Consider the following 23,514-nt stretch of genomic DNA (forward strand, 5'->3'; position numbering starts at 1 on the left):
GTCCCTCTATTGAGATGGTATGGATTTGGCTATTTTATGAAGGTAGGGCTTTGAGATTGGGTTTTGATATTTAGCTCCTTGAGCATCAACAGTATTTTCAGCTGCATAACCAGGCTGTATAAGCAACGTCTTGATTTTGGAGACCTCTAGAAAAGAAGACATTAACTCGCTTGCCCTTTATTGCTTTGGAATTAATATCTGTGAATATACCAAAACCTGTATTGTTCAGTTATCCAGATCACATATACTGGCTTAATAAATCTCAAAATATAAACAAATATTTCCTATACAGAGATTATATTCATCAAGATCTATACATGGCAGAGAGAAAACACTCTTCCTCTATACACACATCTCATAGTAACATATCATTTTAGTCCTGTCCTATTACAAGAGCCAGCCTTCAGCTCCTCAGATTCCCGACAATTAAAATTTCAACTGACTACAAAGCCAGAATTTTTTTTCTACATTGATAAATACGTAAACCTTCAGAAACAGTCTTCAGTAGCTGTGCTATAATCTTTTCTTTAAAATGGAGGAAAAAAAAAATTTTGAAAATTCAAATGCAACATGTTTGGAAAAGATGTTTATAGTCACTAAATTTGGTTAACTGTACTACATCATTGCCTAACTTCAAATGGGATCGGAGATGCAACAGCCTACACCCAAAAGTAAATCTGTGTTCTAATCAGTGGATTCTTACAATGCAGAACATAAGCTGCATGAGACAAGACTTGGCATTCGCATTCACATCTTGCCTTTTAATTAACCTGAAGAAATAAATTGATCTGGAAAAACCCCAAACACATTCCCACTGACGATGAAAGCAAAAAAATACTGCGGTATAGAAGCCTAAAACCCATGATTTTTTAAAGACTAGATTGAATTATGAATCCAGAGCACAATTCCAAAACCACTGCGAATTCATATATAATAAGATCTGCTACATGACACGGTAACATAAGGCTGATACAGATGATGTTCTGTAGATGAAGCTCTGCTTCTTAACACAGGTTATTACAGAAATATCCAAGCTGCATGCAAAATAAAGATCTTAAATACATTTCACCTCAAAATGAACTTCCAATTATTTCATACTGTCCACATACCGACCAAAGTAGGAGCACTTCTGTTTCAACGGCAGACATTAAAGTCAACATACCTGCCCTTAACGCACTGACAGCTAACCACAGGAAGCGGTAAGCATGTACAATATGTGGTTTGCATGCTCTACAATATTGCATCACATTACTTACATCATAGAAAAGTTTCCTATCTGCAGCAAGACGTTTGGATGCCAGGGTCTTTGTAACATGATAAAAGGTAAGTAGTGCTCTGTGCTGTCGCAGATCATCCTGGACCTTCACAGACTCTACAAGAGTGGGTATAAGTTCTGGCCACTGTCTTGGGCAGTCCAACCTGGCAACTTTAGCAATCAATACAGAGATCTGAGTTGCTATCTGCAAAAAAGCAAAACGAAACACAGATAAACACAAAGTCAAAGATCATTTAAGAAATGTACAATGCAGAAATTAACAGCCAAATACAACCTGAATAAAAAAAAAATAGTATGGATTGCTAGATTTTTGTGTGCTTTTTCTCAACCTATTTTTAAGTTTGGAAAATGTAAATAAATGTGGAGGGGAAAAAAGTCTTCTATTTTATGTTTTTAGTAAATATTTACATAAAATGCTAAGCTGGCTACCTTGTTTAAATATTTCGTAAGACTACTAAACTTACTTGTTCCAAAAATCACACAAATGACAAAACAGATACTTGGGAACCACTTTTTATTCGGTGATTGTTTCTATCACTTTCTACAAACAAACACAGACTGCTGAACACATACTACCCTTATTTCGGGTATACCTGAGTTTTAGCTTTTAGGCAGAGACATTCCCTCCCTCCAAGCACATATGCCTGTAAGCCACGGTCCCATCCCAGTGGCTGAAGCTGACATTCTCTCTTGCTCCAGATTCTCACATCACAGGCCAGGGGCACCTACACCTCACCCACCCTCTGACTTTGGTGGCTGGCACCAAATCCCACTCACGCAACCCTGGCCAGTAGCTGGTACCTAGTCCTTGCAGCACACACAGACAATGAACAGAATGAGATTACACAGAAAGGTAGTTAAGGGATTCAATCAGAAGACAGGACAGACAGTGGTGATGAGGTACAGGGTTTGTTCAGACATCGGTACTGACCAGCCATGGTTCATACATGATTGGCCCTTTTTATACCCTCATTCTGCCTATTCCTCAGTTTGCTGCTCCACAACCCCACCTCAAATATCCAAAAACTTCATGTTCTTGTTTCCACATTCTTATCCCATTCGCATTGGAAAGGTCCATGACTGGATTAACGAAGTAGACACTCTCACCTTCAACACAGCCTTACAACTACCACCACACTTCCAGCCTAGGGAAGAAGTCAATCTTCTCATGCTATCAAAAGGAATCCAAGCAACATATGAGGGAATAGCCATGTCCTCCTTTACTGCTTCTCTAGGTGTTTCATCTGAAGTCTGATCACCCCACAAAACTTCCTACAATATTCATTCCTACCCACTTGCTTAGGGAGGAGAATTGCTCCAGAAAACAAATGTCAACATTTGCAAAGAAGAGCTGGGAGTCTTGCTTATTTTCAGATCAAGTGATGTCGATTGGCAGGAGGGAGCAAATAAACTCTTCTCCATGGGATACAAGAAGCAACCTCTCCAGGGATGCCAAGAGTACTTTTTCCTTGAGGGTTGGCTTTTTAAGCGAAAAAAAAAAAAAAAAAAAATCTGTGGTCATACATTTCAAGGAGTATTTTATTCCTCTGATCCCTCCATATGGTAAATATCTTCAGAAGGCATTGAAATTATGCTCCCAACATACAGTATGTTCTGCTTTTCTTCTCCCCCTCCCCTGGAAGTCAGCTCATATCATCATATCTCAATACTATGTCTAATTCTTATATTTTGGCGTTGGTTTTTTTTTCTTTTTTATAAATACGAGGGTCATAATTTTTCTACCTTCAATGATGCAGAAAGCACAAGCAGATAGCAACTGTGTTATGAAATATCTGTGACTAGAAAAGAGCACTCATCATGAACACAAGATATCAAAACTCAGGCATATCAAGCAGACTGGGGACTAATGAACAATGTCGCTGAAAGAAAACCTCAATATAAGTACAACACAGATTGGGTAACAAGGCAGTAAGAAGGGGAGATGGACTCTGTAAACATACTTCAATATCACAACAATTGTTTGGACAACCATTTAGCAGGCTGCTGCTGTAAAACAGAACAAAATCCTTCACATCTTAAAAGACTACATCCCAAAAATACGGTAAGGACACACAAATAAATACATAAAGCTGCTAGTCTTTAAAATGTCGGTTAAAATAGTTTCCAACATCAGCCTACAACTACAGTCTCAGAACTACAGACTTGTTAATCAGCAGTGCAATTTACAACTATAAAATATACCACACTATTGTCACAGTGGGCAAACTGATTGTATACTAATGGAGGTATGGAAAAATTATATACAAAAAGATTGAATTGTTTTCCCATATGATGCAGTTAATATCAGGTTTTTAGAAATACAGGTATCATGCAACCACTTCAAAATTAAATATTTGATAAATTTTATACTACCTAGTAGCAGCATAAATTTATGGTCCAACATGACCTACTTCATCGTTCTTTTTGGTTGAAATAAAGAAACAATATTTGGGTGGGGTTTTTTTTTTGGTTGTTTTTTTTTGTTTGTTTGGTTGGGTTTTTTTACATTGAAACTATATCTGCACTACAAATTTAAAAGTATTTTCTATGTCTACCTGCATGTTTAAAACTGCATTGGAAGTAAAAACTTTAAATTCTAGTCAATATTGTCATTGTACAAAAGGTCTTCTACAAAGACTAAATTACCCTAATTTTCATATATTGCTATAATCCTACAAATAACACTAAACCCATTGAGGACTCCTGAAAAGTTGAAACCGAACTGTCTGTAGAACAGACATTTGTTTGCTATTCCTTTTCTTTTTAAGCTTTACCTTATGCAAATCATCTCCCTATTTTCTTGAAAAAATTCTTTAAGACCTAGCTTAAAATATTAGCAAATACTTCCCTGCAGAACGTCATACTTACACAAGCAAGAGTAAGTTAGCAGAAGGAAGACTGACTCATCTAGCCTATGCATATTCTGAGGACCTAACACTAGCTCTATACTCAGTTTAACAATAAATCCTTATTCTAATCAAAATAGTAGCTTAAAATTAGTCACTTTATGTAAGACAAGACCGTATCATACTGAAGCTTTATTGTGCCTATTTAAATTCATTAATGCTGTGATTAGACATGTGATGGCAATACTGCTTAGGTGGGTTTACGCAGCAGCATTCTCAACAGCTCATTCCTGCTACACACCACCACACTTCCTTGTATGGCTATAATGGGAGTCAGATCAGAGAACAGATACAGCTGAAAAATCACTTAGGGAAAGGTTATTTTTGAGCTACATCCACTCCCCGAACCATTTCGTCAAATCGTGGCACAAGCAGCAAGGGACAACATGAACTGCCACTGCAATAACAACAAAAAACAACCACCACACAAAACAGAGATAAAACATGTTGTTTCCAACCTAAATGATTCTATGAATTATGATCTAAGGAAAAAGATCTCACTTCAACATAAAGATCTGTCAGAAAGGCAACACGTAAACTGTAACTTGTCAACTTTACTATTGTTACTAAACACTTTGCAAAGAGAGAAACCAAGTTATACACCAACACAAGCATTTGCTGGGAGAGGAATAATCATTCACCACTAACCTGATTCACTGGCTCATTAAAGTTGGTGATAAGTCCAGCACGCAATGTAGTTTTTTCTTCTTCAGAAAGAGCACTGTCAGGATATATTTATTAGAATATAATTTAATTTTCAATAAACAACAACTATTAATTCATGTTTAGAATTATTTTCTCCCTATTCCTAAACACAGAAGTTAAATTACTATTTCCATTTGTGCATCTTTGTTTAACCGGATGAAGATTACTTTTATATACCATTCTCTTGACACTAATGTATTTTAGTTTGATAGTTTATCAAGAGCGCATCCCTTGTTTTTCCACTATCTCAAAGATATTTAAAAAGAGACAGAACAGTGAAACAGACAAGTATTTATGAGGCCTTTTAATCTCAGGTTTTGATGTGACCTTTTAAACACAAATAGCAAAAGGGAAAGTTCACAGAGTAAAGTACCAGATATATTATGAAAATAAGGGAAAAGTGTACAAACTATACACAGTGTTATTAGACAGTTATTATACAGTTGTTACTGTGGGGGTTGATGACTTGAGCATGACTTTGCCCATGTATACTAATGCATAATGACAAGGCGCCCAGTATAAGACAATCATGGTATCAGATGACAGCTCTTTTTGCTAAAGCAGTAATTCTTATGTACTATAAATCCTTTTCTACAAGCAAGTCATATAGCCACACTTAAAAACACGAATCCTTTGAAAATTATATCTTTGAGTGAAAAATATGTTGATACAGTGTTAAAAAATGCAGGGAAAACTAGTAAGAAGGATAAATTCTAGGACATAAAGGTTAATTTTCATTCAAGTGCAGCTTTACACTATCTTTATATTTCCTTTTAAGTGACCTCTATCAGTTTAAGTCTAAAAGTTACAGTATCATACCACTCCTGTACTACTACAGACTTCATATGACCCATACAATTTAAGTTCCAGACAGGAAATATACCAAAATGCTTTTAAAAATGCTTTGTTGGTGTTTATAGATTAAACAATCAGAAAAAAAAAAATCCACTTTCATTTACTGATAGCACCTAGAAAGCTGTTTCTTGTACACAAAGACTTTATCACACAAAGGTGTTTAGATGAAACTGTTTCACCTAACATTGTAAGGATTTAGAAGCATGCAGGCAATCGTCACATCTCAATGAAGTCCAGCAGCTGGAAATTAAGAAGATCAAATACATCAACACAACCACTTCCTGTTGTCTGACCTCAGGTGCAGATATTAACCTAGCAGTTTTATATAGTGAGATTTAAAATGATGCCTAATGCTCCCTAAAACACAGCTTTTACAGTAGTCTAGACAAATAGTAAATATCCACCTCAAAAGAATAAAAAGCAGAAGTAGGATTTACCCTAAGATAAAACACTTGCAATAATATTCTAGTTTTAACTTCTTCTCCCCTCTGTATATAACACACATACTCACTATTTCAGATATCAAAGGCTCATCATTCTAAGTATAGTACAATAGGGGGTCAATTTATTGTTTCACTGATGACTCAGAACTGTACGCCGTGTCTTATTTTCAAAGGTAATTTATAGCACTCAGGAACCACATTTAAATGACTTTTTATGAAGACTTAGGCTTTAAGATATTTTTACATAAAATTAAATTGTGACCAAAAACATTTGAGGTAAAGTATGCAAAGATTTCTGCAACAGTAAAAGTTTTCCTGCAGGGAACTATTTCCCTTATTAATCTAAAGCCACTAGATGACATTTTAGGGAAATAAATTTCTGTGGTCCTTTTTTTTTTCCTAAATATAAAAAATGTAGTATATGATTCCCACACATACAGGCATACTCTAAGTGGTTTCCAAAACTTGAAAGCTATTACTAATACAATCAAGAAATCTAATCTCAATTAAATGTAGCTTGTACAATAACTCACTTTCAGGGACACCTGAAACCACCTAAACCCCAGTTTGTAAAGAAAAAAAACACTCTTCTACAGTATTATTACATTTGCCTTGTTTGTGAGGCCCCTTGCCTTAATTACTTTCTCATAATTATATTAATCATACCATATGCATATTCCAAGAGCAGCAAGCATTCAATTTGTTATTCACTATAAATAAAAATACTTTAATTAAGCTTTTATCTTTAGAAACAAAACGAAGGAAAATAAATAGACTCAAAGATGAATGCCTCAAATACAGAAGCTTACAATAAGTAACGTTGGCAAAGAGTAATGAAAAATAAAAATAAAAATCAAAGAAATCAATACAGATGCAAGTGCTGTACCGCACTATGTGACAGGAGCTCTGACGGTTCCCCAGAGAGCAGATGGAGGACTTTATCGTTTGGGTAATACGACAGTGACATCTGCCGGGGACTGAACCCTTGTGCGCGCTCCTCCCTCCCCGCAGAGGTCACAGACATGGCTACCCGCAGCAGTGTCTTTATCCTCCTCTAATACACTGCAAGAAAGGCCCACAACTCCATTCAAAAATTATAGCCAGACTAGAAGCCAGGAAGAATGTGTATCCCTCAAGTTACTTCCCTTCAGCATTGAATTACACCAAAGCAAAAACTAAAACAAGTTCTTCTAGAGGTGAACTAAGTATTTATGTTGTAATCTTTCACAATTTGCAATTTCAAAGTTTCTGATCTTTTTCTGTGTTTGTGGTATAGGGAAATGTGAATCCAAATACTTAAAGTTTTTTTGGAGCTTTTTTTAAAAAAGTATGTCGTTTCATAAATACAGATTGGAAAAGTTATTTATAGTTATCATTCAAACAAATAAAAAGACAGATTTGAGAAGTATTATTAAAGTTGTCACAACAGTAATCAAATTGGAGAACGAAGTCCACAAAAGACTTAACAGGATTAATCCTAATAAAAGGATTTAACAGTAATTATATGTAAAATCAAAAACATGTTCAAGAACAGGAACTCATAGTAACACTTGAATTCAAGAAAAGCCATTTCTGAAGAAAACAAAAACACATACAAAGTCATAAAATAAGACCACCTTTTGATGAGGCTGACAACAAATTTCAAAAAACAGGCCAAACTGTGCCCAAAAAAAGGCCATGACAACCCTAGGCTCTTCTCCACAGCAATCTGGAAAGCTGCCCGAGAAAGCAGGAGAGAGAAAGTTCATAGGACCATCTCCAAAATCTCTGTCACTGGAAAATGCTGCTTTAAGTCTAAGGTAGGTGGATTACAAGTAGCATGAATAGGACAGGCAGCATCCATGAACATGTGCAAAGAGCAAAATATGTCAGAAGTATCAGCATTCATCATTCTGTTGCTACGTACTTTAGCGTAAGTAAACACTCAACTACGTACTGTCCAAAGAATCCACTATCTCAACATTTTCCTGCTTTGTAGTCATAGCAACTGAGAAACCACAAATGATCAGCAGAAGGAGGGTAAGATAGTCCTGCTTGATTCAACTGAAAATAACTTCAGCACACTTGTACAACAGAGCATTTAACTTACTGGCAAAGTTCTTGGAGACTGAAAGTTTTCCACAGTACATGAACATTCAATAGTTCTAAAAGAAACTGTATTTAGTTAAGATTTACTAAGGAATTAAGGCTATAGGAACATATTACCTATCTGCAAGAACCCTCCTCCAATTCTCATAATTCTTCAAACTACCTGTCAAATTTCAACTACATTTGGCAAACAGCAGAAATGTCAATGGTATGATTTTGTTCCTTAGACTCTGTGAAGACCAACAGCGGAGTAAAGCAGGCAGACCTGAGTTAGCATCCCACTGAGAAAAAGAGAGGTATAAAAATCAGTCCTTTCCTTCAAGAGGCCGCAGAAACCAATCACCTCCACATCCAACATCTGCTCTACCAAATAGGCTGGATAGATCAGAACAAACTCTGACGTACTACCATGGATGGACATGGGACAGCTCCTGACATGAGAGACAAGACGAAAGCTAAGAATTTTGCAAGGACAACAAAAATGCACCCCGCACAATGAAAGCCTGAAAAATCATGATATCCAAAACTTGATTGGTTTACAAAACAATCGACTGAGAAATTATAGCTTAAAAGCAGCATTTCTCAAAACACCCTCAACATACTCTGCTAAGATAAAAGTGATCTGAGCAAGGGCAAAATACTGACAACCACACGAGAAATTCAGAAACATTTAGAAATGGAGAAACAATTGGACACCAAGGGGAAATTTAATACACATTTATCACATGGAATCTTTTAACCGCAGCCAGTAATTTTTACAATTTATTTTATACTTCAATTGCATTAAATTCACAACAGACAAATTAGAAATGGGGAAAAAAAGGAGTTGCAGTGGAAATTTCATATACATTTACCCCATGGACTACTTAACAATAGCCAATGGATTTTTTTTTTTAATCACCCTAAACTTGCAACAGGGAAACACTGAAAGTCCATTACTCAATTTTTACCTCAGTTCAAACAGTAAAATTTTAGTCATTACTTCCACAGGAAGTGCACCATGGTTTTTTTCCATCAGAAGTGCTACTAATGTCTATCTAAAAATATTAACAAATTGGAACAATATATTTTAATTGCTTTGAAAAATGCTTGCTAAGTACCAGTAATGTAAGCAGCATTACCTCAACACTCATCAGTAATGTCAAAGATATATGCCATCTTCCACGCAAAAGATGGTGTTTTTCTCTCACATAAAAAAGAACGAATCCAAACACTTGCAGATGTTTCGCAACTGTGGACTAATTCACATATACATGGACTAGTGCTTTACGTAATAAAGAAGGCATACTACACTACTTAAAATGTCCTGCAGATGCAGAGTTTCATCACTTTTTCCTCCTTTGGTAGATCTCTGGAAAAGCTTACCATCTAAGGCAAAATACATTAAACTCTCTCAAACAAAGAATACAATGAAAATCACGCCATACTTTGTGAACCGGCTTAGATTCATGCCCCATAAAAACTGGACCTAGAACTCCAGTGTACACCCTACATGACCTGACAGCGATGTCCCAACTATTGACATTACTATCATTTAAGAGACAGACTGAACACTTCCAGGTCTGTCTTAGTTCTTGAGAACAGCGAAGGAAAAATCAAAACTCCTTCTGAAACTACACCTACTTTTCAAAGGAAAAAAGGAAAAACTTCACAGAGAACACTGAGAAGTATATAATACTGTACATATTACAAATTAAAATGGCATAAAGTTTGTAACTCTGAAGTAAATGATGCTCAAGAATACTGGTTAGATTTTTGGCTTCTGAACTTTGTCATGCATTATCAGAAAAACAAAAAGCAAAGACCAGAACTTGCTATCATGATAGCCACTGCCTCTTTATCATGTACACATTCAATGTGAATTATGAATCAGCTTAAGTGAAATGTTTCCCTAACAGTCTCCTTACCTTTCACATCTGCCACCATCAGAAAGTTCAGGGGTTAATGTTAAAACACATCTCTTAAAAGTCTGGTTGGCATCCATGAAATAGCCTTCTAACTCAGTTTTCAGAAATAAACCATGAACAGAGTAGTAAGAAGCAATATGAAAACAGAATGGTTCATTAGTGAGTCCTAATGCTGAAACATTTTCTCAGTTTCATGTGAATTCTAAGGTAACTTCTATCACCCAAGGAATTTGCTGGTTTCCAGTTTGGCAAGTGTAACAAAACCTACTGTAGAGGGTTAAGTAGAATAAAACCAGAACTTACTGTGGTGCAACCCGCCTCCAGTAGCGATCAATTCCATTTTTGAAGTACAGCACAGCTAACCATCTTACATTCACATCGAGGGTATGATTTGTAAAAATACTCTGTTGAAAAAAAAAAAAAAAAGATTAAGTTAAAAACCACCACAAACAGGACAGAAATTTTATCAGTGCATGCACTGGCGTATGGATAAAGGCATACACCTCCGTATGTACAGGTTTATATAAACAAAATGCATTAGTCAGCATTTGACAGACAAGTGAAACAACGTGTTAAACATTCATTTTTAAAGGTGAAAAAAAATGTTTATCACTAGCCCTCATAGTTACTTTAGTAAAAAACCCAACATATAGGGCAAATGTATTTCTAATCTTGTCTGGCTGAGCAGGGAATAAAAGCGTAATAATTACTAGCACCAGCCAGTTACTGCACTCTTTAATGACAAAGCCCTCAGAAGTCTGTGGCACGGCACAATACACAGTAATTTTTTATTGTAGTCAGAAAGCAGCTTTCAGATTTCTTCATTATCTTGACATGTGCCGAAAACCACCCTGACTACCAACGCTGACTGCAGAATGCTGACCTGGCAGGACAGCCACCCTCAAACTTGCCTGTGCTTATTCTAGGAAATTCATTTCTACTACTAAAAAGCTATACATCTATACACACACATTTTTCTGTATCTATCTGCACACACTTTCATATACCTGTGTGTATATAAAGAGACACACAGAGGGATTCTTTTGTATAGCAACGCTGTAAAATTAACCAACCAGGAAAAGCTAAGACAAAGGTAGGTTACTGAATCTTAATACAGGTGCAACTCGGAAGAGCAGCTCTCCTCCTGTTTTCCACTGCATCAGATGGATCCTTCTCGAGGGGGTGAGACATTGCTCCCTCCTTTAGGGAGCAAATAGGTGTGAGCTCAGTGATCTTATTACACAGTGCACTGTAGAAAAAGAGTGCATCACTTGTATCAATTGCTTTCAGAAGCCCACTAAGAAGGGACATGAAAAATGCAGGGACTCAGGTCAAGAGCATCTGCTACTTTTGAGTACCATGTCTGAAGAACTGTAAAGAAACCCTTCAAAGAACTCAGCACTATAGAAACCTGGGACCTCACCAAGAATTTTCACTATGAATCCGAAACTTAACCTTCTCTCAAACTGTATTTCAGTAATTATAACAGCTTTCTAGATATCACAGAATCACAGAACGGTTTGGGTTGGAAGGGACATCAAAGATCATCTAGGTCCAACCCCCCTGTTGTGGCAGGGACACTTCCCACTAGACCAGGTTGCTCAAGGCTCCATCCAACCTGGCCTTGAACACTTCCAGGGATGGAGCATCCACAACTACCTTAGGCAACCTGTTCCAGTGTCTCACCACCCTCAGGGTGAGGAACTTCTTCCTTGTATCTAGACTAAACCTGCCCTCTCCCAGCTTCCAACCATTCCCCCTCATCCTATCACTGCAGGCCCTTGTAAAAAGTCCCTCCCCAGCCTTCCTGTAGGCCCCCTTCAGGTACTGGAAGGCCGCTAGAAGGTCTCCCCGGAGCCTTCTCTTTTCCAGGCTGAATGGGCCCAACTCTCTCAGCCTGTCCTCATAGAAAAGGTGTTCTAACTCTCTGACCATCTTGGTAGCCCTCCTCTGGACTCTCTCCAGCAGCTCCATGTCTTTTTTGTGTTGGAATGGCCCACGTGTATAATGGCCAACATGTGAAAACCCTCACAAACTCCAATCACTAGAAAGCAAACAGACTTATGTGCCAACAAAGGTATCGACTCCAAAACTAGCAACCTTTAGAAAAACATCAAAAACGTTGTAGCCCACTGATAAACACCACAACAACATGAAAATGACCTGTACGTATTAAGTCTCCCTTTCATGAAGCTCATTTACTAAGAGGGATTGAATCTCTGAAAGACTTTACCTTTCCCAAACACACCCTGAGCATTTTGCAATATGAACAGGAAACTTCAAACACCACTTTAACTTCATATCCATGAAGAGTCTTGCAAAACACACGAAACACGGAAAAAGAAAATTGCTTGTCCTGAAACTCTCACTGGGCCTTCAAATTACCATTCCCTTCTTTACTAAAATATTTATCAGAATATTTATCTTCAGATCAGAATACCATACAACTAGACTGGGCCTGGATAAGAAGCGCAAAAAAAAGGCCAAGGCATCTACACAAGAACAAACAAAATCACTCTGTATACTCTTGCATGTACATACGAACTTCCTAAAACATAAAGTATTTGATATAACACACTAATGCTGTTGTACAAAAAAACAGCTACTATCTCCTGACTCTTCAGCTCTCTTCAAAAGAGCGGTAAATAACACCTTTGGAAGAGAAACACAGAAACTAATGTTAGTAACTCCACTAGGTACTAAAAATTATAGGTTCAAAGACGTGTGTTTCACAGTTCCTTATAATTTTCTCAACCTTGATCATCACAGAGGCAAATGTATCTGACAGTAAGTAATTAGATTATTTCCCACATCCCACAGAGATTAACTGTTTTACCAACTCTCCATTTACAATCACCTGCTTCCCCTCACCCTTTTCTGCTTCACCAAGAAGATGCCAACTACCTTCTCTCACAAGCAGCCCCACTGCCATAACCAAGTTAAACAAAGAAGTAGAGATTTTTTTTACTTCTGCTTAGTTTGGAAGATTACTGATTATATTTCACACTTGAAGAAAGGCTGATGTGTCCCGAAACAGGGCCACAGTATACAATTAACAGCATGTGATCCTTTTAAACCCTGCATTTTTAGACCTCACATTTAAAACTAACTCACAGCAAATTCAGTTATACCTGTGAGTGCTCAACTTGTGTACAATCTGATCTGTAAGCTCACACAGCAAACAATCAGAAAATAAAGAACACCAAGTCTGTGGCAACTTCTGCTGTTTTCTATCAAGATCCTTTATCACTACAGAAACATTATGGCAAAGGCAGTGGGTAAAACGCAGTTTGACAGCTCGAAAGTCAGATTTTCTTTTACCCCTTTCCCTAAATCCCCTGACTTGTCTTCAGCTTTCCAAATAAATGAAGCAGAGGGTCTACAGAGAACAGAACATGTCACTCCATAATTCTGAATCATTCATTCTATGCATTGAAGACAGACGTTTGCAGGAAAAGCAGTTTATCTGTGTTTTTAAGACTATTATAAACATACACATAGGAACTGGAGAATAACAACACTTCTGCGTGCGTTCTAGGAAACAGTTGGGTCTCATTCTTCGACTGGTGGTTTCCATCACCTTACACCATATCAATGGACATACTTCATCAATAGTCATAGTACCTTTAGAAGTATTCACCCTTCCCATTTCAGGAACCCTACTACCAGGCCGGTCAGCTGATCTCCCTGGGAGTCTCTCCACTGACAAGAAGGAAAGCAACTCCAGCTGGGTATCAAACTTAGTGCAACGAAAAGCACACGGTAACTTCTATGGGAACAGTCATAATGCATCACCTCCACAATAAAGAAAAGGTGGTTACTGCCCCTGTATACACAAGTGTCCCTGCCTCATGGGGTAGTAAAGCTAATTCCTTTGAGAAGGGTCCTCTTGGCCTTCTACTATCTACAATTCACAACAGGCCAACAACAGGTTCAGCACTAGAGCCCACCCCCTCATGCTGCTAGAAGTTGGATTTCCTCCTTCTCTTCACTGCCTGGGAAAAGAGTCTGCTTTGAGACACAGTGATGACAACACCTACCACAGCACGGCATAAGAACACTAGTAGCTGGACCATGATGACTCGAGGCTCCTCTGAGCCAGAGGTCACGGTTTAACAGTGTTCTAGAGAGCCACATTCAAAATCACTCAAAGTTTACTTAATAGCACTTTTCCACTGTATCTTACCAATAAGACTGAATAAAAACCTGGCTGTGTCTCCCACTGCTTCAGTTGCTCCTCAGCTGGCTTCAACACTGCAGTATCTTGACTCGTAGCTTGGGTCAAGACTTGCAAAACAATAGTGCTAGCACTATTGAGATCCATGAAAATCTGAGAACATTTAAAGAGGAGGAAAAATACTTAAGGAAAAAAAAAGACAGCAAATATAGACAGGTATTTCCCACTCACTATCTAAACACCCCACGCTAATTTTTCAGTAGACTACACTGTGCAAGATAGCATTACACCCACTCACCGGCAGCATCAAGGTACAGCGATCAAACTACTTTGCTTTCAGAAATCTCTCAGCAGAAAAAGCAAGCATTAAGTCTACCACTACAAGCACACTTACTAGATTTGAGGAATTATAGGAAATATTTTGATTTTAAACCAGTTACCTCTCCTGTGAAGCACAGCAAACTAAGAGTAAAACAGCAAAAAGCGATGACTTCAACTGCAGGAAAAGTAAACCATAGGCTTGTCTGAAAGAGGCAAGATTCATAGTATTAACATTTTTGTATTTTCCGAAGAGTTTTTCCTCAAAAGAGAAAATTACCTATTTCAGGTAGCTAAATTCTACAATTCAAATTGATCTAGACATTTTATATTGATTAGAAAAGGATAAATCAGTTTCATAATTAAAGTCCTAAATGAAACTGAAGTTTCCTCAATATATTTGTATTCTTTTATTATTTAGTATATAAAATGATAACCTGCCGAACTAAGAATGCAATTGCCTCATTTCCAATATAAATACATTCTTGTACTCTCTATATAAAGACAAACCAAAACATTGCTCTGCAGATGACACAAACAGATTACATTTACAATAACCACAAAAACAGCATGACAACAGATCAAAGAGAAACATATATAAAAGCAGCTATGGAGTCTGACAATTAAAACTGGCTTTCTGTCTATAAAAAACTTTTCATAATACAGACACATGTTAATTATTTATATACTCAAGTTTTCTAAATAAAGAACCAAGCACTGTTTCTCTTCAACAAACTGGCTTGAGGATTTGCCTTTGTTTAACACTACATAAAAGATTGTTTTTCTAACCTTCAAGCAAAAAAAATGAGGTGTAAAATTGTTATGGGGATGATACGAAAGGTAGAGGAATTAAATCTTATTCTGACTTTGTTAGGCTTAAAATTTTCATTTTTTTTGAGAAAACCACCATCCTAACAACAAAACTAGCAACAAGATTAAAGACCTTTCATAACAGTAATAGCCCTGCAAAACTAAAAAAAAAAAAAAAAAAAATCTAAGAACTCTCAATCTATAAGTCTTCAATCATCCTCAACAAAAACAGACTAAAAAAGTGTACTTTGAAAACTCTGAACAACAAAATCAGATCTCTCTTTACAGCAATAACTGAATAGAACAACTAACTCAACTGCTGCTTTATACATCCCACGTGATGCATCTTTTTATCTCCCTGCTTTGACCACCCTGTCCATTGAGTTTGTGTGGCAAAGTTTCGGTAGTGGGAGGGCTACAGGGCTGGCTTCTCTAAGGAGCTGGTAGAAGTTTCCCCCATATCCAACAGAGCCGATGCCAGCCAGCTCCAAGATGGACCCGCCACTGGCCATGGCTGAGCCCATCAGCAACCGTAGTAGCGCCTCTGTGATCACATACTGAAGAAGGGGGAAAAAACTGCAGCACAACAGCAGCCAGAGGAGAGGAGTGAGAATATGTGAGAGAAACAATTCTGCAGATACCAAGGTCAGTGAAGAAGGAGGAGAAGAAGGTGCTCCAGGCACCGAAGCAGAGATTTCCCTGTAGCCCATGGTGAAGACTGTGGTGATGCACTTTGTCCCCCTGCAGCCCATGGAGGTCAACAGTTAAGCAGATATCCACCTGCAGCGCATGGAGGATCCCACGCTGAAGCAGGGAGCCCAAAGGAGGCTGTCACCTCATGGGAAGCCTGTGTTGCAGCAGGCTCCTGGCAGGACCTGTGGACTCATGGAGACAGAGCAGCCCACGCTGGAGCAGGTTTGCTGGCAGGACTTGTGACCCCACAGGGGACCCACACTGAAGCGATCTGTTCCTGAAGGTCTGCACCCCACGAGAGGGACCCACGCTGGAGCAGGGAAAAAGTGCGAGAAGGAAGGAACAACAGAGACAATGCACAGTGGACCGACCACAATCCCCCATTCCCCATCCTCCTGTGCTGTTCCATAGGAGGTAAAGAAGCTGGGAGTGACGGAGCGGCTCTGTGGGCACTTCATGGGCAGCCAAGGTCAACTCACCTCACCCTGCAAAACCCTTATACCTTCTATTTCTTCATATCTCTGTCAGTCACTTCAACTTTTACCAATCTGTAGATTCTCCAAAATCTTCCTGCAATTATGAGACCCTGCATAACAAACTTACACACTCAAATTCTCAGCTTCCTTCTCAGAAGACCATTAATTTCCAGGGAACCAAGACCCCAATTTAGACTACAAAATCCAATTGTCACTGGTTTGCCCTATGTGGAATAGTAGCCAGCAAAAAGAATCAATGTCAAGGCAAGACTCTGACGTTACACTAAAAGTCCTGCTAGCTTCATTTTTCCATCAAAAATAATCATATGATAATAAATTCATATATAATGTTGTTGACAGGACAGTCAGTAAAACCAGGTCTTTAGGTGCAATTCCTAACTCACTGCTTTTTTTGCAGATATTTTGACATCATGTGTACTTCAGGCTGCCGTCATCATAGCAAAGCCAAAACTGGCCAGAAAGCAGCAATGTAATGGCAACACTGGAAAACACTGGGTTAAATTGCAAGGATCACAACAGGAACTCCCTAGCACAAAGAACTTAGTAAAATAAGCATACAAAAGAAAAGCAGCAATAAGAGACAGACCCAGATTTTTCTGGCATTAACACTGTACTACCAAAGTCCCTAGTATTTCAGAACACCTAAAAACGGTAGTGAAGGAAACGGAGAGAGGAAAAGAATGATCTGAGAAAAATATAACAGAAGCAAGTGCAGAGTTCGCACTAAGGAAGAAATCACAGCTCAATTCCTGCAAGATCAAAACTACACTTCAATTTTATGAAGTGATTTCATTTATTTCCATTCAAAAGTCAAATTACTCACTTCTAAAGAAAATATAGTCTCATCTTACACTATCAAACAAGACCTGATAAAGCATAATTCTGAAGCGCCTACTCAACCAAAAAGAAAATAGCAGACCAGAAGTTTGATTATCAAATGAAAACCAAGAAGAGAGAACTTCTCTAAGTTAGTAAGCGGGCAGAGCGTGTGTGTAAACAAAACGGTAAATAACTTCTCCAACTTCAAAGAACCTGATTTTAGGCCTTTTGCTGAACAGTGCTCTCCAAATAGCGAGTTGCCACAGGAAAACTACATATGTAGCAACAGTGAATCTGCAGCACAAACCCAGGTATTTGCTAAAGATTCACTGCAAGGACATGTTCATTTGAGAGGAAAAAAGCGGATTACAGAACGTTCATGTAACAATTGATTTTGCACTACAAAACTAAGATCATGTCAGCTAAATTAAATTATGTCTCAGCTACATTCAAATCCAATGTAGAAGAGGGTTGCCCCCCCAAGGGAAACGTGCTTCTGAAAATCTACATACTTCACCTAGAACAGTTCTCATCGCAAAACTCACTGATTGAAGCTAGTACAGTACAAACAAAAAACATGAGGCTTTTTTCATCTTCTTATTTCAAAATAATTAGCTGCAGATCTAAAGACAACAACAACAACCCAGACAAAACACAACAAACCAACAAGAAATATTGGCAAAGCTTCTTTTTTATTACTGCTTCTCATTCTTGAAAAAGCTTGTATTTTCACTTAAAAATCAGAGCAGCCATTGCTGCTCCAAAAAAACCCAAGAAAAACCAAACCAAACTTAGCAGGTCAGAGCAAAAAGTCATTTAGTCCAGTGTTCTGTCTCTGTCAAAGACCATAGTAGATGGTCAGGATAACCTTCTAGTGATATATCTGAATAATGTTCTCCCATCTTCCAGAAAACTGTGCTTCAAGGAATCCCTAAAAAGAGGCAGGGCATTCAGTAGCCCTCAAGAGATTCAGTTTTCCATGAATTTGTACAGTTGCTTTCTGACTCCAAGTAAACAACAGTCCTCACACAAAATTGGATGAGACTGTCACAACAAAGTAACAAAAGCAAAGATAAAAATAGTATCTGCCTGAGGATGGGGCAATTTTTCGATAAAGTTTATAAATAACATAAAATATTTCAGGCAGTAGTATACTCCATATGATTTGGATGGCAAAAAACAAACTGGAAAAACATCTGATACATGTATAGCAAATACAAACGGTTAAGACGCACAAATGGCAATAATGCTTCATTATGTCTGGGATTTTGCAAAGTCTACTGCAAATTTACCGTCAGAACCCATACAGAACAGAACAAGAAGCTGTCCGCTGCTTTTACATTAAGAAATTCCTCTAAACAGTTTCTGCTTTTTTTCTGGCACGTCACTTGAGTCTTATTTTTACAATTATTTTCCCTTTTTTTAAAAAATATAAAAAGAAAAAAAAAAACACCACTGTTTCAAATCAATCCTTACTGCACGAAAACTCAAATTTAGAGTTTAAGCTAGCTACAAATACGTTACTTGGACGCAAAGATGTATGGACACCAAAATAAACAGTATGACCCTGTGCTTGTCCCTGTACCCCTTAAATACCTGAAGCTGGAGGGAGAGGGGAAAATGCACAGTTTTTTGTCAGATCAAGCTCCCCAAACATTTCTACACCACACTGCTAGACAGGTAAGTGTGCTAGGCGTAGGCATAAAAAAGCAGGCAGAACAGATGACAGCAGCTCCTTCAGTGAGCAACAGACGCACTGCTTCTTCAGCAGCAGCGCTGGCTTGTGACTGCTTAAAGCATTCACCACACTGCAATTTTAACAAACACTATTGGGAGATACGTGACCTTATATTAGGATGCCTAACAGTACTGTAAGAGTGAATGAGTAGCCACGTTTTGGGACCTCCCTTGCCAGTGAAATTCAATGCTGTGGTATTAACAACCACCTTGTTTCCTTGGGGAAAAAAGTAACTATTTTCTTAAATCTCAAAAAACTAAAATCAATTACCAGATTCAGATAGAGAAAAAAAAAACAACAGCATACCTTCAAGATGGCTTCAGCACTCCCATCAGCTACAGAATGTTTAAATAAAACTAATTCCTAAAAGCAAAACCCCAAGTTCCTGGCATCTAACCCTATATATCAATCTTCTTTCATTTCTCTGTCTTACCAAAAGGCAAACTGAACTTAGAGCAAACTTACATATTGTGATACAGCCAACTTAATAATAGCCCCAAAAAGGCCAAAAGGTGGGTGGGTGACAACATATAAAAAAAATAAATCAAGCCATCTGAGTGTACTACTACACAGCTACTCAAAATGGTACGGGGAGGAAAGAGGAACACAGGACTTCCAACAGCATCAAGCCATGGCAGGCTCAGGTCCTGACAGGCAATTTCAACTTTGACAAAGTCTTTCCTTACATTCCTTCTCACCAACACCATTTCTACTGGGAACTTATTCTCTGCATGCAGTCTATAAAGATGATTGACTCAATGAGGGCACCTTGTGTTAATGGGATCCTCCCAAAACACAATTTTAATTACTGCCGTGTATAGATGCCTTTGTGAAATCAATTTCTGCAGACAGAACACAGCTGTACTTTAGTTTAAACCCAGATGTTTCTAATCTTAATTTGTCATGATGCCCTCCACCACCCTTTTTTTTTCCTCTTTTTTTTTTTTTATCAGTTGCATCAGGGCCTCCTCAGATCATAATTTACACACAGTTTACACAGAGGACACACAGATGCTCTTAGACCCCACAGAACAGAAAAGACTCATAAATATTGGCTCTAATATTGTGGGATAGAGACAAGTTTCATCTCTTACAAATCAGGCTTTGCTGTTGCACAGCAAAGGCAGAGGGACATGGGTTACACCATAGATGGGTTACATCACAGGGACAAGGATTCCCTCCACAGTCTGCTGGATACTTCTAGAGCTTAACTGACTGTTGAAGAAGTTCTACAAGACTGTGCTACAGATGAAACAGAGGAGGTATTAAATTGCTGCCATCTTTTGGGCACCTGCACAGCTATGAGGCATGTATAGAAATGCTGGTAAAGTCTGTCAACCTTATAAGTAACATTTTCTTACGAAGGAAGGCAGGGTCATCTTTGAGGCATAACATCCAGAGTTTCCAAGTTTGATCACTGGGTAAAGTTAGTGTTTCCCATCTTTACTTACTAATCTCAGACTATGTCTTCATAATAAACACTGAGCAATTTCAGGCACGTGGCTTGCTTTCTGCTGCTTTTCTGTGGTTCATACCCGTTGCTGTCGTAACCAAGTAGCACATGTCGGGTGGGGGAGGAAGGAAAAGAAGTCCCTTCTATTAGAAGATGTGAAATACTTTGAGCTGCAAATCCAAACACGGCTTTATCGCCATGCTGGAATTTCTTCTTGTATGAGGGAGAAGAGCCTAATCACACACAGCAAGGAAATACCGCTCTCCAAAATCCCACTGAATATGCACAGAACTGAAACCAACAGCATATTCTCAAGTCACAGCTGACAGGAAAAAAAAAAAAAACAAACTCGTTTACACCTAGAAGATAAGCAACACATCAAATGCCACCCCTCAGGACAAGACAGTGTATTCGGAAACCACAAGTACCAGAACCAGTTCCTCTGGTCACTATCTAATGTCCTGCACTTCCATTCCCACTCCTGAACCCCCTCATCTCCTTTCACTGGCAAAAAATCCAAGACTCACTTCTGGTTTACTCTTTATTCCTTAATTCCCTTTCTAAGGAAGTATCTGCATACACAGTTTATTTCAGAGAATATTCCAAGTCTCTTAAATGTTCTGCCATGCTGGTTTAATGTTTTTCCTGAGCACTCAATCCTTTTGGTACAGGCAAAAGAACATCTAGGTACTTCAACACTGAAATACGTCTAACTTTCAAAATCACATGTCAGTTATGAAAACAAATCAAGGACTGCCACACATCTGCAAGGGAACAAAGTGAAGGATTGCATCAGTAAATGCCTCCACACTACACTCTTTCTGGACTTCACAGAATGCAGTATAACAGCTCATTCATACCCAAGCAATTCTGTACATTTTTTCTCTCTTTTGTTAAGAATTCAACAATTTATTTTCCTCTCTAGTAAGGTGCAAGAATACATTCAGTCAAGATTCTGTGAAATCAGGAGACAAAGCAGTAAATATACCACCCAAAATATAGTATGTTCTCACTGCTAATAATGCAAATAGATATTGGGCTACTTTAACAGGAACGCAGCAAGCAGCTCCAGGGATGTTGTTATCCTCCTTTCCTCAGCAGTAACCAAGACTGCTTCTAGAACACTGTCTTCAGTGCTGTCATCCAAGTTCTCCCTTTCCCCAGTTCACAAAAGGAGTGTAGCTAGTACTAAGACAGTCCAGGGCCCAAAGCAAGTTACCTACAAGGAGAGGTTGAGGACTTGTTTAGTAAAGTGGAAGCCAAGGGAAGACTTTGTAGACACAACTAACTTCCTGAAGGGCGCTTACAAAGAGGACAGAGCCAAACGCTTCTCGTCAGCAGATTATGGTAACTCATAAATAACTATAAAGCTACAAATGGCAGCTTGGGAGGTTCAACTAGAAAAGGAAGACTTGTCTTTTCCAGCATGTTTGTTTTAAAGAAAACATGAAAAATAAAGTTTCCATTCTGAAAAGCCAGAAGAACCACTTATGGGTCACCTTTTGAAACGAGTGAAATGAATGCTAGCATTCCTAGTGATATTGGCATGAGATATTAGCAGTGCTTTCAAAGAACTACTTGGGAGAGTCCAGTGGAGGGCTACTAAAGATGATGAGGGGACTGGAGCATCTCTCTTATGGGGAAAGGCTGAGAGACCTGGGTCTGTTTAGCCTGGAGAAGAGAAGACTGAGAGGGGACTTTACCAACACTTACAAATATCTAAAGGGCGGGTGTCAAGAAGATGGGGCCAGGTTCTTATCAGTGGTGCCCAGTGACAGTACAAGGGGCAACGGGCACAAACTGGAGCACAGGAAGTTCCGCCTCAACATGACGAAAAACTTCTTTACTCTGAGGGTGGCAGAGCACTGGAACAGGCTGCCCAGGGGATGTTGTGGAGTCTCCTGCCCTGGAGATATTAAAAGCCTGCCTGGACACGATCCTGTGTGACCTGCTGTAGGTGAACCTGCTTTATCAGGGGGGCTGGACTAGATGATCTCCAGAGGTCCCTTCCAATCCCTACAGTTCTGTGATTCTGTGAAACGGTCAATTTCTGGAACAGTTGGTACTCATACCAATACTTATACTCCAGCCTTCTATAAACTTTCCCGTGAGTCTCTTTTCTAATATTATGGTACCTGTATCGATCATGCCATATGTTAGTATTTCTACTGAGCAATAAAACCAAAAGAACTACCAGCATCCTGGCTATTCAAGGTACTACTTAAAACCACTAGTGATTAGACTAATGAACACAATCAGTACCTTGACTAATGTTCGGCATTACCAAGATTTTTTCAAAACCAACGGATTAATTTTTCTTTACATAAATGAACAAGGCTGTCTATACTTTGCCCAATTTAAGCCACAGCAAAGACGACAAATAAAAATGTCTAAGTAGAAAAAAGTTATAGTTTTTTTTTTCCCATGCCGCTACCGACAGAAACAGAGGAACAGAACTTCTACAAATTTATTTTTACAAAAACACAACACATTGAAACTAATACCTAAGTCTGGAAAAAAAATCAGGACGCAGAAGACACAAAGCACAAAAGACCAAAAGTCTCAAGGAGAAATACAGGAAGAAAGGACAGTAGTGGGCAAGGCTGACAATAATATTAGGGGAAACATGTCAGATTACATGAAAAATATTGAGGGAAACGTCTTTCAGGTTAAATGGAAAGCACGAAACTGACCAAAAACTCCCAATGGAAAAAATGGGCAATAAAAAAATAAGTGGGACTATTCCAAGCATTTGCTTGGATACAACTCATAAGGAATTCTGTCAAAGGTTTCAGTATTGATGACATAGGAAAATCCAAACAGATGCAC

The 23,514-nt window shown here is 38.4% G+C and overlaps 1 protein-coding gene across 1 annotated transcript in view; it reads right to left on the reverse strand.

Moving 5' to 3' along the window:
• Nucleotides 1–14,510, reverse strand: part of IPO11 (importin 11) — an 86,892-nt gene extending 72,382 nt beyond the window's left edge. Inside the window, exons 1-4 of the mRNA XM_086480519.1 lie at nt 14,367–14,510; nt 10,484–10,584; nt 4,831–4,903; nt 1,257–1,460 (exon numbers count right to left, since the gene is read on the reverse strand). Of these exons, the coding sequence (XP_086336645.1) occupies nt 1,257–1,460; nt 4,831–4,903; nt 10,484–10,584; nt 14,367–14,504 (516 nt within the window). The 5' untranslated portion in view covers nt 14,505–14,510. The remainder of the gene's footprint in view (nt 1–1,256; nt 1,461–4,830; nt 4,904–10,483; nt 10,585–14,366) is intronic.
• Nucleotides 14,511–23,514: the final 9,004 nt, after the last annotated feature.

This window comes from Leptosomus discolor, chromosome Z, assembly GCF_034619465.1.
Source record: "Leptosomus discolor isolate bLepDis1 chromosome Z, bLepDis1.hap2, whole genome shotgun sequence".
NCBI lineage: Eukaryota > Metazoa > Chordata > Aves > Leptosomiformes > Leptosomidae > Leptosomus > Leptosomus discolor.